Genomic DNA, 25,000 nt, shown 5'->3' with positions numbered 1-25,000 from the left:
TCATAAATATTACAATATCCCTCAAGCACGTTCGAATTATGTGGCATGATAATGCAGACTAATTGAATAAATAAAATGACCATTGGATTAACACCAACCATGTATAAAGGGAAGGGATTTAACGAAGAACAAAATGGCGAAAAAAGTGAAGTTATTGTTGAGGTAAAAATTAATATTCTACTAATGTTTTATTGTTTTTTTCTTTGCACAAGACCATAATTTATTGTCCTGCAACACAAAAAATTACTTAGTAGAAATGATCGGAAGGTGCACACACACACACATACACACAAACACACACACACACACATACACACATACACACATATACACATATACACATATACACACACATATATATGTATATTTATATATATATGTAACTTTTAAAATATTTCTGAATTTAAATAAAAAAATTTATGATTAAGACAATTCGAAGGAAATAGTTTTATAAGCTAATTAAACTTAATGCAACAAGATGATGCACAGACATTCTTATATATGTATGTGTGTGTGTATGTGTGTGTGTATGTGTGTGTGTATGTGTGTGTATGTATATATATATATATATAGATAGATAGGTTTCTTTATTAGCCACACAGGGCTCAACACAGAGGGGACAACATATATATATATAGATAGATAGATAGATAGATAGATAGATAGATAGATAGATGGATGGATATTCATTTATGACGTATGTATATATGTTTGTATGCTTGTTAATTTGTATATGTGCATGTGGTCAAGAACAGAACAAAAGATAAAAGCAAGAAAAATACGGGATAAATTGAAAATCAATTTATATTATATTGACGCTCAGGAGAATGGAAAGGTTAACGGTTATAACGTTTCAGAGACTGTGATTATGAAAAGTGAAAGTAGAATGAAGAAAGGAAATTTGTAAAAAAGAACAGGCGATTCTCGCGGAAGAAGCTCATTGTGTTAGTCATCATTTTAGCAGCTTACTGACCGGAAGTAACGATTGACTATAAGTTGGTATATGCATATTTTACATGTAAACATATAGATGTGTATGTGTGTGTGTGTGTGTGTGTGTGTGTGTGTGTGTATATGTAAGCGTGTGTGTGTGTGTGCGTGTGTGCGTGTGCGTGCGTGTGTGTTTATATCTGTATGTCTGTGAGTGGGTGTGTATATAATTCATGTAATATTACGTGTGATGACATAAGATAATAGGCATATTCAATTAGTGCTCAGGTTGATTCTCTGCCTAAACACCGGCGTGAACTTCAGCTAAAAAAGCAGGAATGTTCTAGCTGTCTAATGAACACTGGCTATAGGCAGTTTTCCAATTAAGGAGGTACATGTATAAAGGTGCAAACAGACAAACAACTAGTAGCGTTAGATTATGACATTTATATATTTAAACAACGATGTAACTAAATATTATTTTCTATCAACTACATACTATATCCTAGCAGCGACTTATTAATATTTTCAGCTAATGTACAAATTTTAAGATCTTTCTGTTCATACCTATGTTATTCTTAAACCCACATATTAAATATATTCATATTTTCACTGAACTTTCAATTTTGAATAGTAATTCATAATTGTTAATAAATAAAGTCGTCTTTCAAGTAAATATCAACTAATGCATACACCAGAGGCGCTCTCATTGCCCTCATAATGCTTATGAAATTGAATCCCACCATAGTCAGTTGATTTTTAATGATATATTTACATTACCTCTTATTCCTCTTCTTTCTCCTCTCCTCTGCTAGCATAACTCTTTCCTCCCCACATACATTCCATTAGCCAAGATACCACTCACCTAGAAACTTGAAGTAATTTATTGCTTACCGGCAAATCTAGCGCCCACCCATCTTTACATAATGCCCTCCACCAGCTGGCGATTCTAATTTACCTTCCCCATACACTGAGGCTATTCCATACATATACTGGTTCTCACCATCGGACTTAGCATTCTTCTTCGTATTCATTTGTTTCTACATATGATTCTGTAACTCATAAACATTACACATCTATCCCTTGTCATATTTGTTGGTTTCGATCTATCTTCCTCTCTTTATCATCTTATATTCTTTGTCTCTCTGCTATAACGCTCATATTTGTATACCTCTTACTACGCATCCTCCGATGATGGAACAGAGCGCAATTATAAGGTTCGCATTATGAATATTCTTCAACTGATATTTCATCGGCTTCTTGTAATCTATACTCCTGTTACATTCAATTCTACCCTCCTGTTGTATTCATGTTTCAATATATAAACGCATTAATCTGACCTCAGACAAGCTGTTTGCCTGCTTATGCTTTTATCCTATTATACGTATATATACGCACACACCAGGCACACATGCACATATACACATATATATACACACGTACATATATATATGCATACTCTTTTACTCATTTATTTGTTTCAGTCATTTGACTGCGGCTATGCTGAAGCACCGCCCTTAGTCGAGCAAATCGACCCTAGAGCTTATTCTTTGTAAGCCTAGTACTTATTCTATTGGTCTTTTTTGCCGAACCGCTAAGTTACGGGGACGTAAGCACACCAGCATTGGTTGTTAAGCGATGTTGGGGGACAAACACAGACACACAAACATATACACACACATGCGTATATATATATATATATATATATATATATATATATATAAATATACGACGGGCTTCTTCCAGTTTCCGTCTACTAAATCCACTCACAAGGCTTTGGTCGGCCCGAGGTTAGAGTAGAAAACACTTGCCCAAGGTGCCACGCAGTGCGACTGAACCCAGGACCATGTGGTTGATAAGCAAGCTATATTAAATCACACACACACAGACGCACACACAGACGCACACACACACATCTCTCTCTACACACACACGCACACACACACAGACATATGTATATATGCATGCATGCATATATAAGATCACGTGTGTTTGTAAAGGTTAGACGAAATCGCTCATACACCAGAAAAAAAAAACTTCTTTCCCCAAAAAGGTTAGTAACATTCTCATAATAGATTTCATAGCATGTTTTTAAAATAATATTTTTGTTAAATTACCTGTACACTTTAAAGAATGTATTAAGTAATTGTCATAAACTTTCATATATATACATATATATATATATGTGTGTGTGTGTGTGTATATATATGTATGTATGTATATATATATATATATATATATATATATATATATATATATATATATATATATATATATATATATATATATATCAGGAGAGACTCAGTGTACGTGGGAATTTAGCATTAGTATAACGAACGAGTTCTTCCCATTGGAGTTCTTGTATCTGAACAGGTACTCGAAAACATGAAAACATAATCATAAGACAGAGTACTTCGCTGTATAGAAGTTCTTTTCCTGTCCTGTCTCACCAGACTAAAGATTGCAAATCTGTGAGTAAAAAAAGAATGAAACCTCAGTCTCTTATATATGAGTTCATGTGTTTTTGCATGTGTTTTTTCTGTGTTCATACGTGTGTGCGTGATATCTACCAGCAATATACGCAAATCGGCTGAATCGTTTATATATTCCACCTTTTAAAGCTAATTTTGTGCTTACGTCTACACAGATCCTTCTGCACACAAGAACATAGAGATGTGTTGATAGCGTTTCCTTAACATTTCCTTCTCCACTAAATAGCTTCCAAATGTGTTGGTTTTCCTTTAATTTGCTCCTCTCCCTCTGACCATTCCTTTTTGCTGCTCCTCTTATAATAATTTACTTTCACTGTCACTATTCTCACATTCACTATTCGACAACTCCATTAAAGGATTTATCCCTCAAAGACGAAGGGGTCTGCTCATAACGTCAGATTTCTCCTCTTCACATCTATAGAAAATGTTTTCCACATTCTGAACAGTTTGAATTTATTTCAATGGTTAGCTTCCCTGTTAACGTTAGGAGTTCAAACCTTGATTGCTTCGATGTCCTCCTTCCTACTTTTGTGATTTATAAACGCGTAAAGGGACTTTGTAAATGTATAATCAATACGATCTATTAAGCTAATATGAATATCTTGCCTTTTACTTGCGACTTTGGTTCCTGGCAAAAAATATGCAAGAAAAATCATAATTAAGTTAATTTCAAATGCGTCTTATTAAAATCATTATATAAATGAATTCACTAATAAACAAGAACTCTTAGTTGCATGATTCTTTGCTGTTGGACTGGATAATTTTACCAATATTTCTTTAATAAATGCACTTTTGATATTATATACAAGAACCCGTTTATTGTTGCATAAATTTGAAAATTGCATAAGGCTTACATGGAAGAAATTTATACAGAAATGAATTCAGAAAGGAATAGTATAATTAATGGACTCTACCGTCGAATGACCTGCACAAATAATTTGTTTGTAGTGATCAAAAGTGTGTACTGTACATTAGCTCTCTACATCAAATCGACGTTGCTTGAACTGGTACACAGCGTACCATGCATCAGGTGTGGAAGTGATCACAGAACAACGTGAGATGAAGTGTTTTGCTCAAGAACACAACGCATCATCCGTCCGGAACTGAAACCACGTTCTCTCGAACCACTAGACTATGCATCCTCACATATCTAAAACATTCAATATATATAAATATATACACATAAATATTTATATACATACATACATACATACATACATATATATATATATATATATATATATATATATATATATATATATATATATATATATATATATATATATATATATATATATATATATATATATATATATGTGTGCATGTATATATATATATAGCAGAAGAAAATATGTATAACTGTGCTTGGCAGTTCTGTCTCTGTTTTATTTTTTTTTATCCATCGTATTTATTGCAGTATATTAACTACATTGTTACTTGTCTTCACTCATCTCTGCTAGCATAGACTCCAAACTGACCGGTGATGATTACAAATATAGAACACTGGAAGAGTTTGGGGAAAATAGTTCGAAGAATAACACCAAACAAATGCATTAGAATTATTATTAGCAATAATTCTTTATGTTCGAAGACTCCAGCAGAAACGATAAACAGCAGTGCTTTCAGCATCTTGTTATTTTATGTCAATAAGCCGAACGTCTCAGATGAACTATACCACGTTGTCTTCTTTCATATGCAATTCAAACATATTACAATATTCAGATGCTTACAATTCCTTGAGGGTCAACGTTCTATCATCTGCAGAAATGTTACACGTTGTGTCAATGGACTGGACGCCAATATGTGGGTAGCTGCGCTGTTCTTTCATTAATGGTCGTCACAGAAACATAATGTATCTTATGCATGTATAGTTGAAGATCTAAAACTACTTTTAACGGCTGTACATTTCAATGAATAACCTTCCATATTTCATAGCTAACTAGATTAACAAACATGATAATAGCTAACTTGCATACTTGCTGAGCAAGAACGATGTATTTGCTGGAACATTTCAATGGCTTTGTCCAAACACAAATTTACTGTGCATTGTGCTTTGTCATTCTTAAGCATATTTCCCATCTATTTCCTAAGCTGCATATGCTGAGCAGAAGGAAATTGTGTCAATTTTCATTTTGCCAAGAGGAGTTTGCGTCAGAGTTTTTCGTTATGTGTATGCGTACGTGTGTATGTGTGTGTGCGTGCGTGTGTGTGTGTGTGTATTTGTGTGTGTGTGTGTGTGTGTGTGTGTGTGTGTGTGTGTGTCTGTCTGTGTGTTTGTGCGTGCGTCTATGCGTGAGTGTGTCATCGAAGTGTATTACTTTTGCTATATAACTTCAGAATGTTACCGCCGCTTTCGCGCCGACTACTGCCCTTGGCAATGTTGACGACTCAGACACGCTGAAATCTAATACAATAAAACGAATATTAGTAGTTAAAAATAGGTGTAATTACTCTTTGCATCATACAGCATACATTACCGTGAAACTATTTACACATTATTCCTATTATAATGAATCGATACATGTACTTGTATCGACTCCTTTACCTGCTACTCGCAATCACAAACCATCAGGGTGACAAACACTGGCATACAGTCACACAGACTTGCATATGTGCATGTGTGTTTGTGTATGTGTGTGTGCGTGCGCGCGTATGTATCTACAGTCTTGGACAAACTTGAACAAGGTCATATCTAAGACTAGTCTTTTCTGTCATAATTTCCGACTGAGTAGGTCACTACTAATAAAACAGGACAATAATTATCAAAATCTTTGTAGAAGATATTTATGTAAAACTTTCTGAACGATTGTAAAAGTGTTTCGCAAACCAATGAAACTCGCTGTAATGAAACTCGGTGTACTGTTCACTTGTATATTCTGCAAACAGTGAGTTTGTTCTTTTCTTTTGCTTGAACGCCAATACACAGATGCACACACACACACACACACACACACACACACACACACACACACACACACACGCACACACACACACACACATGCACGCAAACACATATCTATGTACAAATATGCATAGATATGTATGCATTTATATATATATAGATATAGATATATATATACATATATATATGTATATATGTATCTATATACACACACACATATATATACATATATACATACCTATATATATATCTATCTATCTATCTATTATATATATATATATATATATATATATATATATATATATATATATATATATATATATATATATGTGTGTGTGTGTGTGTGTGTATGTATGTATATATATATATATGAATATATTTATGTAAATACTTGTATTTTCGTGTTGTATTGGCATAGGGGAACAACATTGAGATGCGTATTTTCTTTTGATGTGGAAATAATGTTACTGTTTACAGTTAATTTTATTAGAGACCATAGTGTTTGTTACCTTGTATAATATAAACCTTGCTATCCTTTGTTCTATCGCTCTTCTTTTGTCTAGCAACACACAAATATACGAAATATGAACAACAAAGCAAAACGCAACTCTCTTTTTGTTTTCTGTATAACACCTGAAAGTTTTACGTTATTTTCACTAGTAAAACATATACAACTATGAACAAGTACGCATCCCTATGATTTCAAATTGCACATATTCAGTAGAGATTCTTTATTATTTTATAATGAGTATCTAGATAAAAAATAAACAAATTTCTGAACCAGTACATACGTAGAATTTGGATTAGATTACTCTTATACTCATTCTGAAATTACGATTCTGTTCGTTTTTTTTTTTGTTCTTTTTTTTAAATCTCTCTAACTGCAGAAAGAAGTTATCATGAATAAATAAGCACGCATTTAAGACTGATGCAATTCGGTTCAATAATATACTAGACCATTAACACAAACACAATGTTCTATTTCTCACTGCGTTCCTTATATGCATCAGTGACATTCATTCCAATATCAACATATATTTAGATAGATACACATACACACTCACATATACATACATATATTGAGAGAGAGAGAGGGGGGAGAGAGAAAGAAAGAAAGAAAGAAAGGTACAGTTCAAAACAGATGAATCAACTGACACAAAGATGCCTCTGCATATATATATATATATATATATATATATATATATATATATATATATATATATATATATATATATACGTGTGTGTGTGTGTGCGTATGTGTTTGTGTGTGTGTATGTATGTATGTATGTCTATCTTTATATATATATATATATATATATATATATATATATATAGAGAGAGAGAGAGAGAGAGAGAGAGAGAGAGAGAGAGAGAGTGGGAGAGAGAGAAAAGAATTAGAAATCAGAACGGAGCTGCAGACGAAATATCGCTAAGCATTTCGGCCGGCGTGCTAACAATTCTGCCAGCTCGCCGTCTTAATAATAATAATAATAAAAATAATAATAGAAAAATCCCAGCAATGGCTGAGAAGCTCAGGACTCAAAGCAGAGACTGAAGGATTTTTAATTGCTGCACACGACCAAAGCCTCCCCACCAGAAATTACCAAAAACACATAATGAAAAGAAATATAACAAGTAACTGTAGAATATGTGGAGATCGACAAGAAACAATAAATCATATTACCTCTGGCTGCCCAGTCCTGGCTAAGAAGGAATATATTCACAGACACGACAGAGCTGGGACCTATATACACTGGAAGCTATGCCAACATTATGGAATAACAACAGAAAAAAGATGGTATAAACACACGCCAGAAAAGGTCACAGAAAACGAGAAAGCAACCATACTCTGGGATATGCCAATACACACAGATAGAGAAATTAAGGCAAATAGACCAGATATAGTTGTCAAAGATCATGAAGAAAAAAATGCTTTCTAATTGATGTATCAATACCAGCAGATGACAACGTTTCTCTAAAAGAAATGGAAAAACTTTCAAAATACAAAGACCTGGAAATAGAGATAACTCGAATGTGGAATCTAAAAACAGAAACAATTCCTATCATAGTAGGTGCCTTAGGTATAATAAAAAAATATTCAGACAAATACATAACAAAAACACCAGGACTTACAAATATATATAACATACAGAAAATTGCACTACTGGGTACTGCCCACATTCTACGCAAAACACTTTCAATACAGTAAACATAAGAGCACCACAGCAAACCACAGCACATACCCAAGGCGCACAGAACTGCGCTCGGTAGTGAAGTGAAAGCACGTTATAAAAATATAACTACTGAATAATAATAATAATAATAATAATAATAATGATAATAATAATAATAATAATAATAATAATAATAATAATAATAATAATAATAATAATAATAATAACTAGCTGGGCTCGTAAAAAATTTAAGGAAAATATAAAAAATGTAAGCATCTGTAAATTGTGTGCTGGTATCATGAGAAATGTTTCTATATTGTGACAGTTAAAGGCGGCGAGCCAGCAGAATTGTTAGCATGCCGGGTGAAATGCTTAGTGGTACTTCGTCTGTACGTACCTTCTGAGTTCAAATTCTGCTGAGGTCGACTTTGCTTTTCATCATTTCGGGGTCGATAAATTAAGTACCAGTTACGTACTGGTGTCAATCTAATCGACTAATCCTCTCCCCTGACCCCAAAATGTCAGGACTTGTGCCTTTAATAGAAAAATATATTTATTTCTTTATTGCTCAAATGGAACTAAAGATAGAGGGGACAAGCTTTTGATCGTAAAAAAACTAATCTTAATCTAACCAACAACAAGAACAACAGTAGCTTTGCAGAAATAAATATGGACAATGAAGAGAGAAATAGCCAAGGTTTCTACATTGCGCTCTTACGATTCCCTAGTTTATGTGAGAATGCAACTATTATACACATCTAGAATTAAGCATGTTCTACTTGGGGCAATAGAAATGTGGGAGCCTCTAGTAGACCGACAACAACGCCACCCTCAACAACACTATCTGTAAATATTAAATATTAAATATTTGTTCTCATCCAGTTTGTCGGTCAGTATATCTTTTCTGTGATTTGCAATGAGAGACCAAATTAAAGATTTAAATAATATGTAGTTTCCTGGAATTGGAAGTAAATACATCTCCATTACAATTCGTCTGTCCTTCTCAGTTAGAAACGGGTAAATATATTGAACAGTTGTATTTGCATAAACACATAACATGTAAGGGAAAGACACGATTCATATGACCCATCATAATACGAGAATTCTATTTAAAATAAATGTTATTTCTTATCAAGTATCCATTACGAATCAATACTATCTAAATGAAATAATTCTAATTAAATGCTATGGTGAAGGTTGTGACCGGATTATTTAGCACTCAGGTCTGCGTAGAGCAATGAAGCATTTTCTATAGTTTGTTAGCTGGTAAAATATTCAATTGAGTTTGAGAAACGTGAGGTGACTTACATTAAAGCGTCATTTATTTTGAGAATTTACATTGCAGATAATAACTTGTAATTCTTAGAATACTGGAAGTTACAAAACTTTTACTTTGACGCTGCTATGTAAGTGATCTAACATATATTATGTTGCTGGTAATGGTAGTATTAAAGTTGATGATATTGATTACTCCTAGTGAACAGACTAGTTCAGTGATTAGGCAATTTCATTGATTGGTTCCAGATGAACTCTAATGGAGCAGACCTACCACGAAAGTTTTACCAGCCATGTCCAGCCCGTCCATTTAGGATAAGTATAATGATGTCTCTCGCTTACTTGAAAACAATATAGTGCGTTTTAAGGATAATTTGACTGATATTTCTGAAGAATTCTCCGAGACAGAAGAGCATGGGACAAAATGCCTTTGGGTTTTTTTTGTACCCACTCCGTGCACATTAAGTTCAATGTTACTCTTCAGCCGTCAGTTCCGAGAAAATAAAATACCAGTCTGAGGTGATGGATCAGTAGAATTTTCCGAGGATCATACAAGATGTATTGTACCATTCGTTCCGGATTTTGTATTTGGATTCTTGGCTGGTAAATTTAATTCGTCACTCTACATAATCCTAGCATTCAATCCTCAAAAATCTTTAGTGTTGTTCAATGTTGCAAGGTTTTGGATCAGGATTCCGATTTGTAGAGAAATCCGTCTCTTTCTTCCAACAAACTCGGAGGCCTAAGAAAATTGTAGGGTTTATGACTGACGCTTTATCAGAGAGACCAAACGGAAAAAGTGTCATACGTTCAAAAGAAATACGTTAATGCTGGAAATATTGTACCATTTATACGATGCTCATTGAATTTACAATATTATGAGGTTCGTGACTTGAATGAGAACATATGTGGTGACGTACCTACTAGAAATGAATGGATTGCTTTTGATTATCGGTCTAAGCAATCAAGGTTGATTCAGGGCTAAACAGAGATAGGGTGTTCTGATTGATGACATAAAGCAGGATTTAACCCAGTCTTGATGAAATAGCCTCTATAAAGTCGATCGACCTTCTAGAAATATCAGCAAAAATACTGTTCTTGATATGATTTTGGATACACTACATCGGCAAAAAATAGTGAGATGTTGATGGCTGAGAATTCATTCATTTTGTGACTGATGAGAGCTGATATTATAAACTACATTATTGATAACTACAACGTGATCTGCACACAGCATATTATAATTTTAGAATTCACAATATTTATTCGAGTTTTTGAAAACTGGAGCTATATTCTCAAATATTACATAAAGTGTTTGTGTTTCATTATAGAGTGAGCCATAGAAAGATTTACATAAAAGACTTTTTGCATAATTGTTTACTTAAAATATTCAAGCATTGTGAAATATATTCACAATTAATATCAGTAAAGTAATTGTTACTGCGAAAAGAAGTCACAATTCTCTTTTATTAAAAGTATCCCCTCTCTTCTCCCTGCCATTTAAAGTAAACATTTCAATATATTGCACAAGAGAAAGAAAACTGATAGAGAGTAGCGTCAAAATATTCTCCCGCCCAAAATACATAAACAATATACTCGATTCTACTTGTAAACAATAAACAGTTTCGAACGGTGTAAATTAATTGATTCAGTTCTATATCTTCTTTCATGTGCTGTATGTGTTCAGTTACGTGCCCCTTTGTTTAAATAATAATACTGCTATCTTGTTATTTGTTAATTTAGCTTAATAAATTCAATTTATGTATCATAACCTAAACATTACCGTGCATGAAACAATGTAAATAGAAGTACTTGTAACATTAATATCGCAGATGTTTCAGAAACACAGCGAATCAAAACCAAAACAAAATAATAAAATTTCCGTAGAAGTAGGTTAATACGTAACGGAGAAACATTTCTTTCTTATTGTTTCGCCTACAGAGTTGAGTGAACAATCAAATAAATACGAATAAGAAAAAAAAAGAATAATAATAATAGAGAAACCATTCAACGAATCACGAAATATTGTGAATTAATTAAGCGACATTTAAGCAGCTGCATCATGATTAAAGTTTTTTTATGAATAATAAAAATAAAGAGTAATATTAAAACAAACAATAAATTGAAAGTTAAAAAATATATCTTAAAAACTTCGATATCAAAGTAAAATCACAAAGTCTAAATGTTTGGGGATTTTGTTGATTCAGATCAAAAGAAAATTTGTTGCTACAATTTTTAATTTTCAAACGAACTCATGCAAATCATGAAACGTTATTTTTATTCAGGAAATAATATGAACTATATTAATAAAAAAAAGAAACCATGTAAACAAATAATATAACGAGAACTGTGTTATCGTATTGTAATCTACTTATGAATATAATTAGATATCTAATCCCCTGTAATTTCGTCATAGATATTTCAAAAGATGTCTTCAAATCTTCCTCGTAAATAATATGCGTAACGTACTAGAATCCCCGAGTTTACAATGAATATTAAAAATCAGTTTCAAATTTGGCCTAAGGCTAGCGATTTCGGAGGAACTAAATACTAATAAACATTTAGCACGGCGTGCTAATGATTCTGCCAGCTCACTGCCTTCATGAATATTATATACTGTCAGATAATATTGTCAACGCTGCAAGCATAGCAACATAGACATTCCGTGTAATTTTTTAACAATAAATAACCCCGAAGAGGTTTCACGATTTAATTAGAAACAACTACCAAGTAGTAAATAACACTATAGGGTATTAGAAGTTTTATTTATAAGTTATATATATATAAATATATATATATATATATATATATATATATATATATATATATATATATATATATATATATATGCAGCATGCAATGGTAGATGCAACCTGCACTGGTGGATGCAACCTGCACTGGTGGATGCAACACAGCTAGCTATACAATATCCGACCCGCAAGGGAGTGGTGCAGGATGGGTCTAAGCAATTGTTGTTTTGAATAAAGATGCCATAGATGCACGTATGCACAGGGTCTAAATAAAGCTACGGTTTACCTGTATAACTGGATCCAGTTCTATTTCCCCAGGTGACATTATGCGCTGTTTTGGCTATTTATGAAGGTATCCCAAAAACTACTTATCTTGGGAATCCGTGGTCCGATTTCCTCGAAACTTGCTTTATACTGTTTGTATTCACTTTTCAGGGGTACCTTACATTCAGAGTATTATCCCATTATGCGCCGGTTTGGCCCTATTCAATTACAGACAAGCACGCAAGCACGCAAGCAAGCACACAATCACAGAGTTTTAGTAGTATATAGACAGACAGACAGACCGACATAGATAGATAGATAGATAGATAGATAGATAGATAGATAGATAGATAGATAGATAGATAGATAGAATGCAATTCCATAAAATAAATGGCATAAATTTAATGAATGACTGAAACTCCCCAAAATGGAATATTTTACTTTATCTATACTTTGAGGATAAACAATATTTTTGATTAAACTCCACTTTGGTTCACCCAACTATGAGCGTTGCTGACGTGTACACATGAATACATTTATTTCACGCACATGCACGGCTAAATGTTACCCGTGTGTTTATGTGCGTGCGTTTGTAGCATGTGGTAGTAGCATTTATTTTAATCTATCTCTCTGTCTCTCTATCTGTCTCTCTCTCTCTATTTCTCTTTCTCTTTGCCTCTCTCTCTCTGTTTATCTTCTCTCTCTCTCTCTCTCTCTCTCTCTCTCTCTCTCTCTCTCTCTCTCTCTCTCTCTCACCCTCCCTATCGTGCAAACATTTTTACAATCCCCTTTCCACAGCATGAGACAATGATTACACCACACGAATTTACTGTTAGCAGTTTAATATATAATAAATGTGTTCCAGTAATAAGCTTCCACCGATTCTGGTATTATATTATCAATATATGTAATACGATACGTGTCTTTGTAAATATACTTTTTTGTTGTAGCACTTCAGCGTTTGAAGCCGTTGGATGTGTTCCACTTTATAAGATGTATTTTCTAAATTATTCGACACGAACCGGAGTCGTTCTGTTTATCTTTCGTATTTGTCACATAATGCTTTATGAAAGAGTTTCAAATTTTCTAAATCAACCAGCAGCCTTTCTACTTTCTTACTGCAACAGCGTCTCTATTTAGTTTTTCTGCTTGTCTTTTAAATTTGAAAGTTCATTTTGCTTTCTTAATGCTTAACAAACGTTTTAATATCCACACGTTTGGACATCACAACATTTATAACAGATTTCATAAACATTATTGTAGCCCGAATAGTTCTTTCTATTTGCTGTCATTGTATTCACTAATGGTATTTAAGTTTGATTTGAATTTTTTACAACTAAGACCAAAGAAAAAATCTTTCTCTCTAAAGTTTCAAACACTGGAACTGTTATGTTTATTTTTTGTATTCGGAAATTCACTATTCTGATGATTATCCTGGGATCGCAAGAGTCCTAAGAAACTTAAAATGCTACTTTAGCGTGCGTCTGCTGCAACATCTATAGTCTACGCTGTAAAATAACCTGCTCTGTGTCAGGATTAGGGCTAAGAACACTTTGAAATTACAGATTGAAAACGCTGAAGGTTTTCAAACACGAAATGTTCTTCATGAACATCTGCAGTGAGTCATACCTGTATACTATGTATAATATTTTATGAATGATGAATATAATTTTCTTATTTCCCTATTGTTCTGGCATTTTATTTACTCTCTCATCCTCTAATCTTTTTCTTACATCGGGTTACTTTTTTCAACAATAATACAGCCATTATTGACGACGTGAGTGCTCTAGTAATAAATAAAATAAAACTGTGCATTCGCTTTGAAATGTATTGTGTTACGTTTAATATCGCATTAAACCGGATGACTCTGATTCAAGACAGTAATTGTCAGCATTGACTTCCGCTGCCGTCTTTCGGTGTCAATGTTGTGTCACTTTACAAATTTCGTTGATAGTTCAGTAATTACGCTTCTTCAACCTTGTCTTTTACATCATGGCTTTAATGAAATGTGAGAATATAAAGTGGTTACACATGATTTGTTCTGTAAGCCATAAACTGGAACGTACGTGGCGTGGAAATTAGAGGCTGATGCTTTGGTGATCAGATGTTGTCAATTGTATGATATGTTTTTTTAAAAAGGAAGCGTTTCGGACCTGCACAGAGATAATGACAAACTCTTTGTTTACTTTGAAATATAATGATAATGGAAATTTTAAATCGTATCGATATGTGATATTGACAGCATTTTCTATAACTTTGTTTCTGTGTTTCATGTTCAGTTTACAGACTTATATATTTCTAATGTTATTTACGCAGATAATACTAAATTCCACAACTGGTTAACTCGGTAACTGTTAAAACGGACACCTTTAGGTTCGTACGTGCATTTTAATGAGACGATATGCAATTTGATTTTGAAATATAGCTAATGAAGCCTTTAATTCTTCAGTAGTTAACAATAATGACATCAGATTTCACTATATCAAAGGGGACGGGCTGTAGGGGTAGCTCGTTTTGCTAGAAATTTCAAACAAATTTCCCTGATATTACAACCTAGCTTTGAAATAAACAATAATGTAATTGGGAGTACTAAGACAGGGAGAATACAAATCTTCTTGCTTACATTTGCCAAAAATTATAGTTTTTTATCGTTTTCTCATGGCGGCCGTAACGCGAAACAACCACATCATGAACACGAAAATATCATGGGAAGTCTACAACTATTTCAAATGTAAATCTATATTAATCTCTCTCTCTCTCTCTCTCTCTCTCTCTCTCTCTCTCACTCTCTATCTATCTATCTATCTATCTATCTATCTATCAATCTATCTATCTATCTATCTATCTATCTATCTATCTATCTATCTATCTATCTAACTGTGTGTGTGTGTGTGTGTGTGTGTGTGTATATATATGTAGCCATGAATGTAATACGGCAACCAAGAATGTGGTGAAAGTTTTTATCACTTAAATCCGCGAATTTTTTAATTTTTGATTCGCTTTGTAATATATATATATGTATATATATATATATAATCAAAACAAAAAATGGAAATGAGAGGTGAAAACAAAACACCCAGACAGTAGGTAATACAAAAAAGGACAGGAAAAAACAAGGACAGGATATTCGGAACTTTCAATCTTCAGTCGAGAAGCAGATCGTCTTTGCACTGTTGGCTGGTTAATCTCGAGATTGCTCTAATCTGGCCGGCCCCAACGAAATCTAAGCTAAGAGCACTTGATTCTTTGGAAGAAAGCAAGCGAATATATACGAAAACAAGGACGAAAAGTAAAACAAAAACGGGGAAATGGTACCAATTACAAATACAAATAACAGGACATTAACAACAGGTGTCTTTCGACTAAGGATGAATCAAATTCAGCTGGTGTGTGTGGAAGTGAAGCCTTACGGTCATGAGAAGAAATACGAGAAATGCTGCACGGCTGGTAGTCGAACCAAGAAAGAAAGTCAGGCTTGGCCGAACACCGGTCACGTGGAAGAAGAGGAGAGAGGTGGTGGATAGAGGGATTGAAAAATTAGGGAAGGACGAGAAAGAGATATTTGTGTGTGTGTATTTACATATATATATATATATATATATATATATATATATATATATATAACTGCGTGTGTATCGTTGGCGATTTTCTTCCTCCGTTTTACTTTCCTTTGGACTTTCCTCTATTTCTGAAGAAGAGCAAGGTTCGAAACGTTAAATTCCCTTTCCTTCTTTTCCTGAGCGTCTGATAATACATTACTTGTACCACGTCCTCGCATTATTGTTTTGTCTTGTTTATTCTTCTTTGTTTGGATTTACTATATATACATGCACACATACATACATACATATATATGTGTTTGTGTGTGTGTGTGTGTGTGGGTGTGTGGTAGGCAGCCCATAGGTATATTGGATGTATTTGTGTCTGTATATGTGCGAATAACGAGTGATGTGATTGAAAATCTACGTAAATTAAGAAATCTTAAAATACATCCATTCACTTTATTCTGCGTGTTCTGTCATTCCATCATATTATATATCTATAAATTTTTGCTTCTGTGTATCATTCTAATGTTTATTTTCTCTTTTTACAGGTAAGTGCCACATTGTTGGATATATCGTGTCATAAAGAGATCTGAATTACCAGGTTTGACAATCTCGAAATTATATCAATTTTTTTTCTTTCAGTTTTTGTCCGTTTATATATTTATTTTTTTTTTTTTAATATTTCAGTGCGATATATTAACTACATGAGATTTCAAAAGAAAAAAAATCACTCATTTTCACCTGTAATTGGTTGCTTGCAAGCAAAGTATAATTTTTAAAATATTATCTTAATCGTAAAATTTTGAATGAAATGTGTTAATACAGGCGTGACAGCAATTTTGCATATTTGGAAAATTATAAATCATTATTTTAGTATGTAATTTCTAGACAATTTTATTAAAACTATTTCAGAATATATGTGAAAAAATTTTCTCGACTCAGAATTTACCATAACTAATTTGTTATGATATATTAAATATTCGATTTGTTAAAAAAAAGTGTAATTGAATATTTTGGAGTATTACACTTTCAATTGTCACAAATATTTATAATTTAATAGGCAGAAAGAAATTAAATTTATATATCGCTAAAAGTAAATTATCTGCCTTGTAAAGTGAACGTAATATCTTTGAATTAAATCTATTTTTAATGTTTGAGAAATAAATATAATTATGGACGATAATTAGGTATTTAAATTGTGTGCTTTATTATCTCGTATGCCATTGAGAAACATGATGCGTTTAAAATTTTAGTATTTAAGAAAATTTTGGAAATACTCATTAATTTCCTGTGTCTATTTAACCAATCTCGAAAACGTGTATTTTTAAATCTCTATTTTCAACACTATACTATATCGCATCGTTGATTCTTTTTCCTGCCAGATAACACACACACACAAACATATATACTTATATATATATATATATATATATATATATATATATATATATATATATATATATATATATATATATATATATATATATATATATATATATATATATATATATATATATATATATATATATTATACATACAGAAGCGGAGAAAATGGTGAGGGAGGGTAGACATTGAACATCATCTCTGCCGATATACATAGATATATATATAATTTACTTTTTCATTTATTTTTAAGTCCTTAATTTTACCGAGAGAAAATCTCTCATACTATCTACTCAAGTTATGAATGGACATTTCATTGTATTAATATAAACTTGATTCCAAAATAGATAATTTTGTATATTTTTCTTAATAATTTCCTATTTTTATAAAAGCTCATATCAGATCTCTTTCATGTTTCTGAATGGAGATTTGCTCGAATAGATGACTATATATAAATATCTCATACATTTTATGTAGCCCTGATGATTCTATTTCAATAAAAAAACAGCCGAAGTTCAAACATTTTTCCGTGCACAGATACATACATATTTACATATGCGTGTGTATCTGTGCATGTGAGTGTACGTGTACGTTTGCTTTTTAGTGTATGTGAGTGTGATGTGCATATATACACATATATAGACATATATAAATATATATGCATAACCATGCTTGTATGTAAGTACGTATGGGCATAGAGTTAATTAAGTTACAAATAAAAAATATATATTAAAAATGAGGAAAAACTCAATTGTTGTTTAATGTTATTTGTTATTATTAAATGGCAAAACGGAGAAGACAAGTCAGAATATTAACTACTGAAAATTGTGTATGTGAAAACACGAATAGCTCATATAATTTCCCGAATCAATACGGAATGTTCTTATGCTAGTGCAAATTTGGTGGTAAAAACTACAACTAATACTCTGCTATAACTAAGATGGTGAACTGACAGAATAGTTAGCACGCCGGAAAAAGATGCTTGGCGGGACTTTGTCTGTTTTTACGTTCTGAGTTCAAATTTCTCCGAGGTCAACTTTGCATTTAATCTTCTCGATAAAACAAGTACCACTTGAGTGCTTGTGGTGGATGTCATCGACTTAAACACTCTCCCTAAATTTTAGGCAACGTGCCGAAGTTTGAAATCAATATTATGTCCGTAATTTTACACATCATTAAATGCAAGGTTTCAAAAATATAAGAGGAACAACAGTACTGCTTAAATGATTCTCAAAGGGCCTCATACAAACACACAGAGTAAAATCTCGGAATATACAAGAATTATTTGATCTTCAGTTATTTACAAGCAGCCCTATTTTTTTTCTTTCTTATAAGTACCAGAGTTTTACCAAAATATCACCCCTTTTAAATACCTTTCATATTTATCTAAAAATGCCAGGTATCTTTATCATTCGATGCATTCGTCTTGTTTTACTTTGCACAAATAACATCGATGCACGAAAAGGTAGAATTAATTTAACTAATCCAAGTGTGTTATCATAGCTTATCGTATCAACTCCGAAGATGGAATAAGATTGCAGGCGTAAAATTTTAGTACAGAATTTAGACAGACATAATTATTAAATGTAATTACATGTTTTATTATTTCTACTATTTCACATATCACTTTCTTTTTGAGTGAAGATATCTTTCAATATGACCGAGAAAACATGTTATTGGCTTACATTAGCGTTTAAAATCCGATATTATCTTATAAAATATCAAGAAATTTAGCTCGAGAATTAAGCTTTCTACTTACTAAAAGCCGAATCACTAAGAAAGCTATTTTTCAATTGTTAACATGCTGTTTCTTTAGTTTAATTTTTTTATGTTACAGTTATCAAAGCTCAGAATTAGGTTAAAAACATTCCAGATTTAAATGTCAATATTATTTGAAGAGTTGAAAGTAGCATTCACATATCCGGTGTTAGATTAAAAATAAGAAGGGCGTTGACCATTGATTTGTTTGTAAGGCACAGTTATCCTAAAGAATTATGAATATTCAATTGACCAATATATATTCTAACAAGAGACATTGTTGGTATATGCACCAAAAAGGAAACGACATGTCATGACAGACATCTGGCTTGATAACAACAACACCACTTAGTAAAGAATTCAGTAGAAAAAGAAACAAAAAATGTTCTCATTATCTTATCTGTTCACATCAAAACAACACGTTTTAGTACTTTGTTTCAAAAGACAATATTAGCTCTTTTGTTTTCTTATTTATCCATTTTACCAAGGTGCAGGCGTAGCTGCGTGGTAAGCAGCACGCTTCCCAACCACGTGGTCTCAGGTTCCATCCCCTTTCAGGCACCTTGGGTGTCTTCTACTATGACCTCGGATGAACCAAAGATTTGTGGACCTTTTACGAGCTTCAATATTAAGGGTTTTTTTTAGAAAGAAACTGCATGCAGCTAGTCGTTCATATATACATGGATAAATATATATATATGTATCTCTTTTACTTGTTTCAGTCTTTTGACTATGGCCATGCTGGAGCACCGCCTTTAGTCGAGCATATCGACCCCAGGACTTATTCTTTAGAAGCCTAGTACTTATTCTATCGGTCTCTTTTGCCGAACCGCTAAGTTACGGGGGACATAAACACACCGGCATCGGTTGTCAAGCGATGTTGGGGGGACAAACACAGACACACAAACACATACACACATACATATATACGACGGGCTTCTTTCAGTTTCCGTCTACCAAATCCACTCACAAGGCTTTGGTCGGCCCGAGGCTATAGTAGAAGACACTTGCCCAAGATGCCACGCAGTGGGACTGAACCCGGGACCATGTGGTTGGTAAGCAAGCTACTTACCACACAGCCACTCCTACGCCTGTATATATATATATATATATATATATATATATATATATATATGTGTGTGTGTGTGTGTCTTTGTGTCTATGTTTGTCCCTCCCATCACCGCTTGACAGCCGGTTTTGGTGTGTTTGTGTCCCCGTAACTTAGCTGTTCGGCAAAAGAAACTGATAGAATAAATACCATGCCTAAAAAAATAAATACTGGGATCAATTCATTCGACTAAAAATTCAAGTCGGTGCCCCAGCATGGCTGCAGTGTGATGAGTGAAACAAATAAAAAAAAGATGACCATTCAAATCTTTGTAAGAACAACTGACCCTTAGCAGACCATTTTCTTAATGGCTACAATACAATGAAGAAAGTTAAAATGTCACCCGTATCACTCGAATTACAGATTTGCAATACTAAAGTTATCCGGCCACTCTGCAACGTTTTTGGTACACTGTTACGACAAGAAATATTAATGAGTATCTCAAAATAATGATAATTTATTTAAGTTACTGATCTAATGTATGGTCTCCAAACTTTGTACTTTGACTTCCATGATAACATGAGCTACATATTGCAGAATGAGAAGCAAAACTGTTAAATACTTCATTTCCATTTATTGTATTTAATCTTTTGTTACTGCGCTGAAAATATTGGTTTCAAATTTTGGTGCAAGGCCAGCAGGTTGTTGGAGGTGCTAAGTCAATTAAATTGAGCCCAGTTGTCAACTGGTACGTATTTGATCAACCCCGAAAGATTGAAATGCAAAATCGACCCCAGTGGAATTTGAACTCAGAATGTAAAGACGGATGAAATGCCGCTAAGCATTTCTGCCTTCACGCTAACAATTCAGTCAGCTTGCGGCTTTACTGCGCTATCCATAACATAACACCACCATAGACCTCTTACATAGCCTATAACAAACTTCCATTAACTTAGTTAAGGTTTGTTATTACCTTATCTACAATGTTTTTAATATACACATTTTAGCAAGCATTAACGAAATATGACCCTCGTCCAATAATATGCATTTAAAGATGTCATACGTGTCAGTGTGCAACATAAACATACATGCATGCATAAGTACACGCAGACACACGCACAAACACAGCGAGGCATAACAGCACCGGAATATGAGACACGTTCTTACAATACACAATTATAATTATTCGAGTCACATTTTCAATCTACATTTTACGTAACTTCCAGCAGGAAATTTAATAATACACGAATATCTCATGCAAAATGTTACTTTTCTCTGAATCTAAGCCGTTATTTCCGAAATTTTTTCTCTAGAAGATCGGAAAACGATAAAACACCAATGGAATTACAATACTTATTTCAAAAGTATCGCACTTTCAGATTCACGCATCAAATATTGGTTTCAAATTTTGGCACAGGACCAACAGGTTTGGTGGAGGGCGTAATTCGACTAAATCGACCGAGTGTTCAACTGGCACTTATTTTATCGACCTTGAGAGAGTAAAAAGTAAAGTTAGCTTCGGCGGAATTTGAACTCAGAACGTGAAGTGTCGCGTAGGATTTTGGCCGGCATGCTAACATTTCTCTCATCTTGCTGCCTTAATTCAACCATCTAATTTTCTAATAAGTATATATTAGCCATATACTAGAGTCTCAATGGAATCTAATATAACCATTTCCTAAAGGCATTTACCATTGTGCAGGATAAAAAAGCAATCAATATTTTGGAAAGACTGCAATATCTTTGTACTTGCAAAATTTGCAGAGCGTTAATGTGAAAAAATAAATAACGCCTCCTTAAATGTATTTTTTCTATTCGGAAGTATACCTGATTATACTAGGAATTAAAGTATCTTTGAATATAGCAATATGAAAAATTGCAGCTTGCTATAGAGATCAGATAAACACTTGAAAATTGCGATCAGTGACTGAAACAAAATCAAAGTCAAAATTACTCCTTAGATTCAATGTTGTGATCAATACTAAAACGTCTTCGAAAGATGAAATGGCTGCTGAAACAACTATAAAACTTTGAGATAAATGAAAAATAATTGTCTGATGTTAATCTTAAGTATCATATTAAAAAAGGTGGAGGAAATATTGAATACCAGCCCCGAGTTACTTATTTGAAAATGTTTTATGTCTGGGTTAATATGGAAGACAAGAAGCGTAAGAATGATAAAGATAAACTTTTGTACAAGAAACTTTAATGGTGTTCATTAAACTTTCTTAAAAATGTTTAATACTTTATTTATATCTCAGTTCTTTCCAGAATAATAATGCGTGAAACATAATGCTCAAGGAAGATAATGCACATGAGCGTGTATAATAGTGGTTCTCAGTCGGAGTGAATATGACCCTTAGGAATCTATATAAGATTTTTGGCAGTCCAAAATGATACAGAAACTTCCTTTACTTGTTTCAAAGAACAACAAGAAGTAGCCCTTACTGATATTGAGGATTGGGCGAAGGGACAAGCGGGATCAGAGTGTCACACCCTTGCCCAGAAAATGAGCGTCACTGCTAAATATATTAATCACAAGGCTGATCTCTGGCTCCTAGAAATTTTCTAGCAAGATATGGATGAGTGGTTATCGCTGCTGCAACTTTTAGCAATATAACTTCAGGTACAGATTTTACGGATATAGAAATCTGTACGGCTCCCTTAAATCAGCAAATCTAATTCGCAATTTTGTTCTGTAGTTTATGAGGGAAAGGCCTTACGGCGTGCCTTTGATTGATGAAGAGCCTAGCTACTATACATGATGGAGCAAGGTTTTTCTATGAAGAAGAGTTGGAGAAGCGAAAAGGAAAATTGTAAGCAGTAACGAGTGACGGCAAGTGATGGTAGAGTGTAATATCAGTTGCAACCCCAGAAACAGCAATTTCAAGGACCTGCATAATGATAAATTATTGCTATATTGGTGTTCTAAAATAAAGTAACAATCAAGTAGTGGATTAATTCTTGTACCGACTAAAGCTTCTCCTCCAATTGCTGGTTTGTGCCTAAATAATAATAATAATAATAATAATAATAATAATAATAATAATAATAATAATAATAATAATAATAATAATTATTATTATTATTATTATTATTATTATTATTATTATTATTATTATTATTATTATTATTATTATTATTATTATTATTATTATTATAGTTAAGGCAGTGAGCTAGCAGAATCTTTAGTACGCCAGACGAAACTCTAAGCGGTATTTCGTCCGGCGAAATTCAAATTCTGCTGAGGTGGACTTTCACCTTTCCAGGGTCCTTAAAATAAGTACCAGTTGAGTAGTGGAGTCGATTTAATCGACTATCCCTATCCTCATCACCCCCAGAATTTGCTGGCCTTGTGCCAAAATTTGAAGCCATTATTATTACTATTACTATTATAAAATCAACTATTAATAATAGTAATAATAATAATAATAATAATAATAATAATAATAATAATAAATTTTAAAAAATATTCAGCCAAATACATAACAAAAACACCAGGACTTACAAATATATATAACATACAGAAAATTGCACTACTGGGTACTGCACACATTCTACGCAAAACACTTTCAATACAGTAAACATAAGAGCACCACAGCAAACCACAGCATATACCCAAGGCGCACAGAGCTGCGCTCGGTAGTCAAGTGAAAGCACGTTATAAAAATAAAACTACTGAACAATAATAATAATAATAATAATAATAATAATAATAATAATAATAATACAGCTAGTAGAGTGGCATTATGTCTCATAAAATCTCTGACAAAACTTGTAATTTTCTTTATGATTGTTAAGAACATGCCCGAGGGAGAGAGAGGGAATAAAAAAACTCTCAGTGTCTCATGGAATAATGAGCGCTACAGTAGACAAGTTTGAAGCTGAATGAGGGTGGAGTAATGGGAAGGAGCTATTGCAGCGGGGGTGCCAACACTGAAGCATTTTGCTGCTTTTTTTTCAAATTTTCTTCATCAAAGCAGAAAATAAATTTTATAAAATTCTCCTAAACATAATTAAGATAAATATGAGAATGAATGTGTAGGTGTTAAATCTAAGAAGTCCGTTATTGAAATGTTAAACAGGAACGATATAAACAAGACGACGAGGATTACTATAAACAACCCAAGAAAACAGCAGAAGCAACGACGGCGGTTACCAAAACAACCAAAAGAAAAATGGTGGAAAAATCAAAAATGTCAACACCAACATGAACAGCAAGAAAATGCTAGAGAATATTAGCGAAACTCTGAGCGAAATAAATAACGTCGTCACTACCGTTATCATCATTAGCGCCACCAGTAACAACAGCAGCAATAACAAACAGAAAAACGCAGCAGCAACACTATTGATCAGGAGCGTCAGACAAAGAGTTTGCATCATTTATTCCGGCTCTTTGCATTCTAGGTCGATTTTCCCTTTAATGCTCTCGGAATCCATAAAATAAAAGTACCAATCAAGCAGTGGGGCTGATGCAAT

General features: G+C 33.1%; 1 protein-coding gene across 9 annotated transcripts in view; it reads left to right on the top strand.

The window, feature by feature from the left end:
• LOC106879147 (voltage-gated inwardly rectifying potassium channel KCNH7) overlaps nucleotides 1-25,000 on the top strand; it is a 661,705-nt gene that overhangs the window by 150 nt on the left and 636,555 nt on the right. For all 9 annotated transcript variants that reach the window (XR_016243164.1, XM_052970719.2, XM_052970716.2 and 6 more), the window contains exon 1: nucleotides 1-162. This exon is cut by the window's left edge. Coding sequence is in view for 8 of the 9 variants with exons in the window: in XM_052970719.2 (XP_052826679.1) it covers nucleotides 76-162 (87 nt within the window). In the remaining variant the exon portion in view is untranslated. The remainder of the gene's footprint in view (nucleotides 163-25,000) is intronic.

The sequence above is a fragment of the Octopus bimaculoides genome, chromosome 9 (assembly GCF_046866305.1).
Source record: "Octopus bimaculoides isolate indiv1 chromosome 9, ASM4686630v1, whole genome shotgun sequence".
NCBI classification, from domain to species: Eukaryota; Metazoa; Mollusca; class Cephalopoda; order Octopoda; family Octopodidae; genus Octopus; species Octopus bimaculoides.
This window is presented reverse-complemented; position numbering and strand designations above follow the sequence as displayed.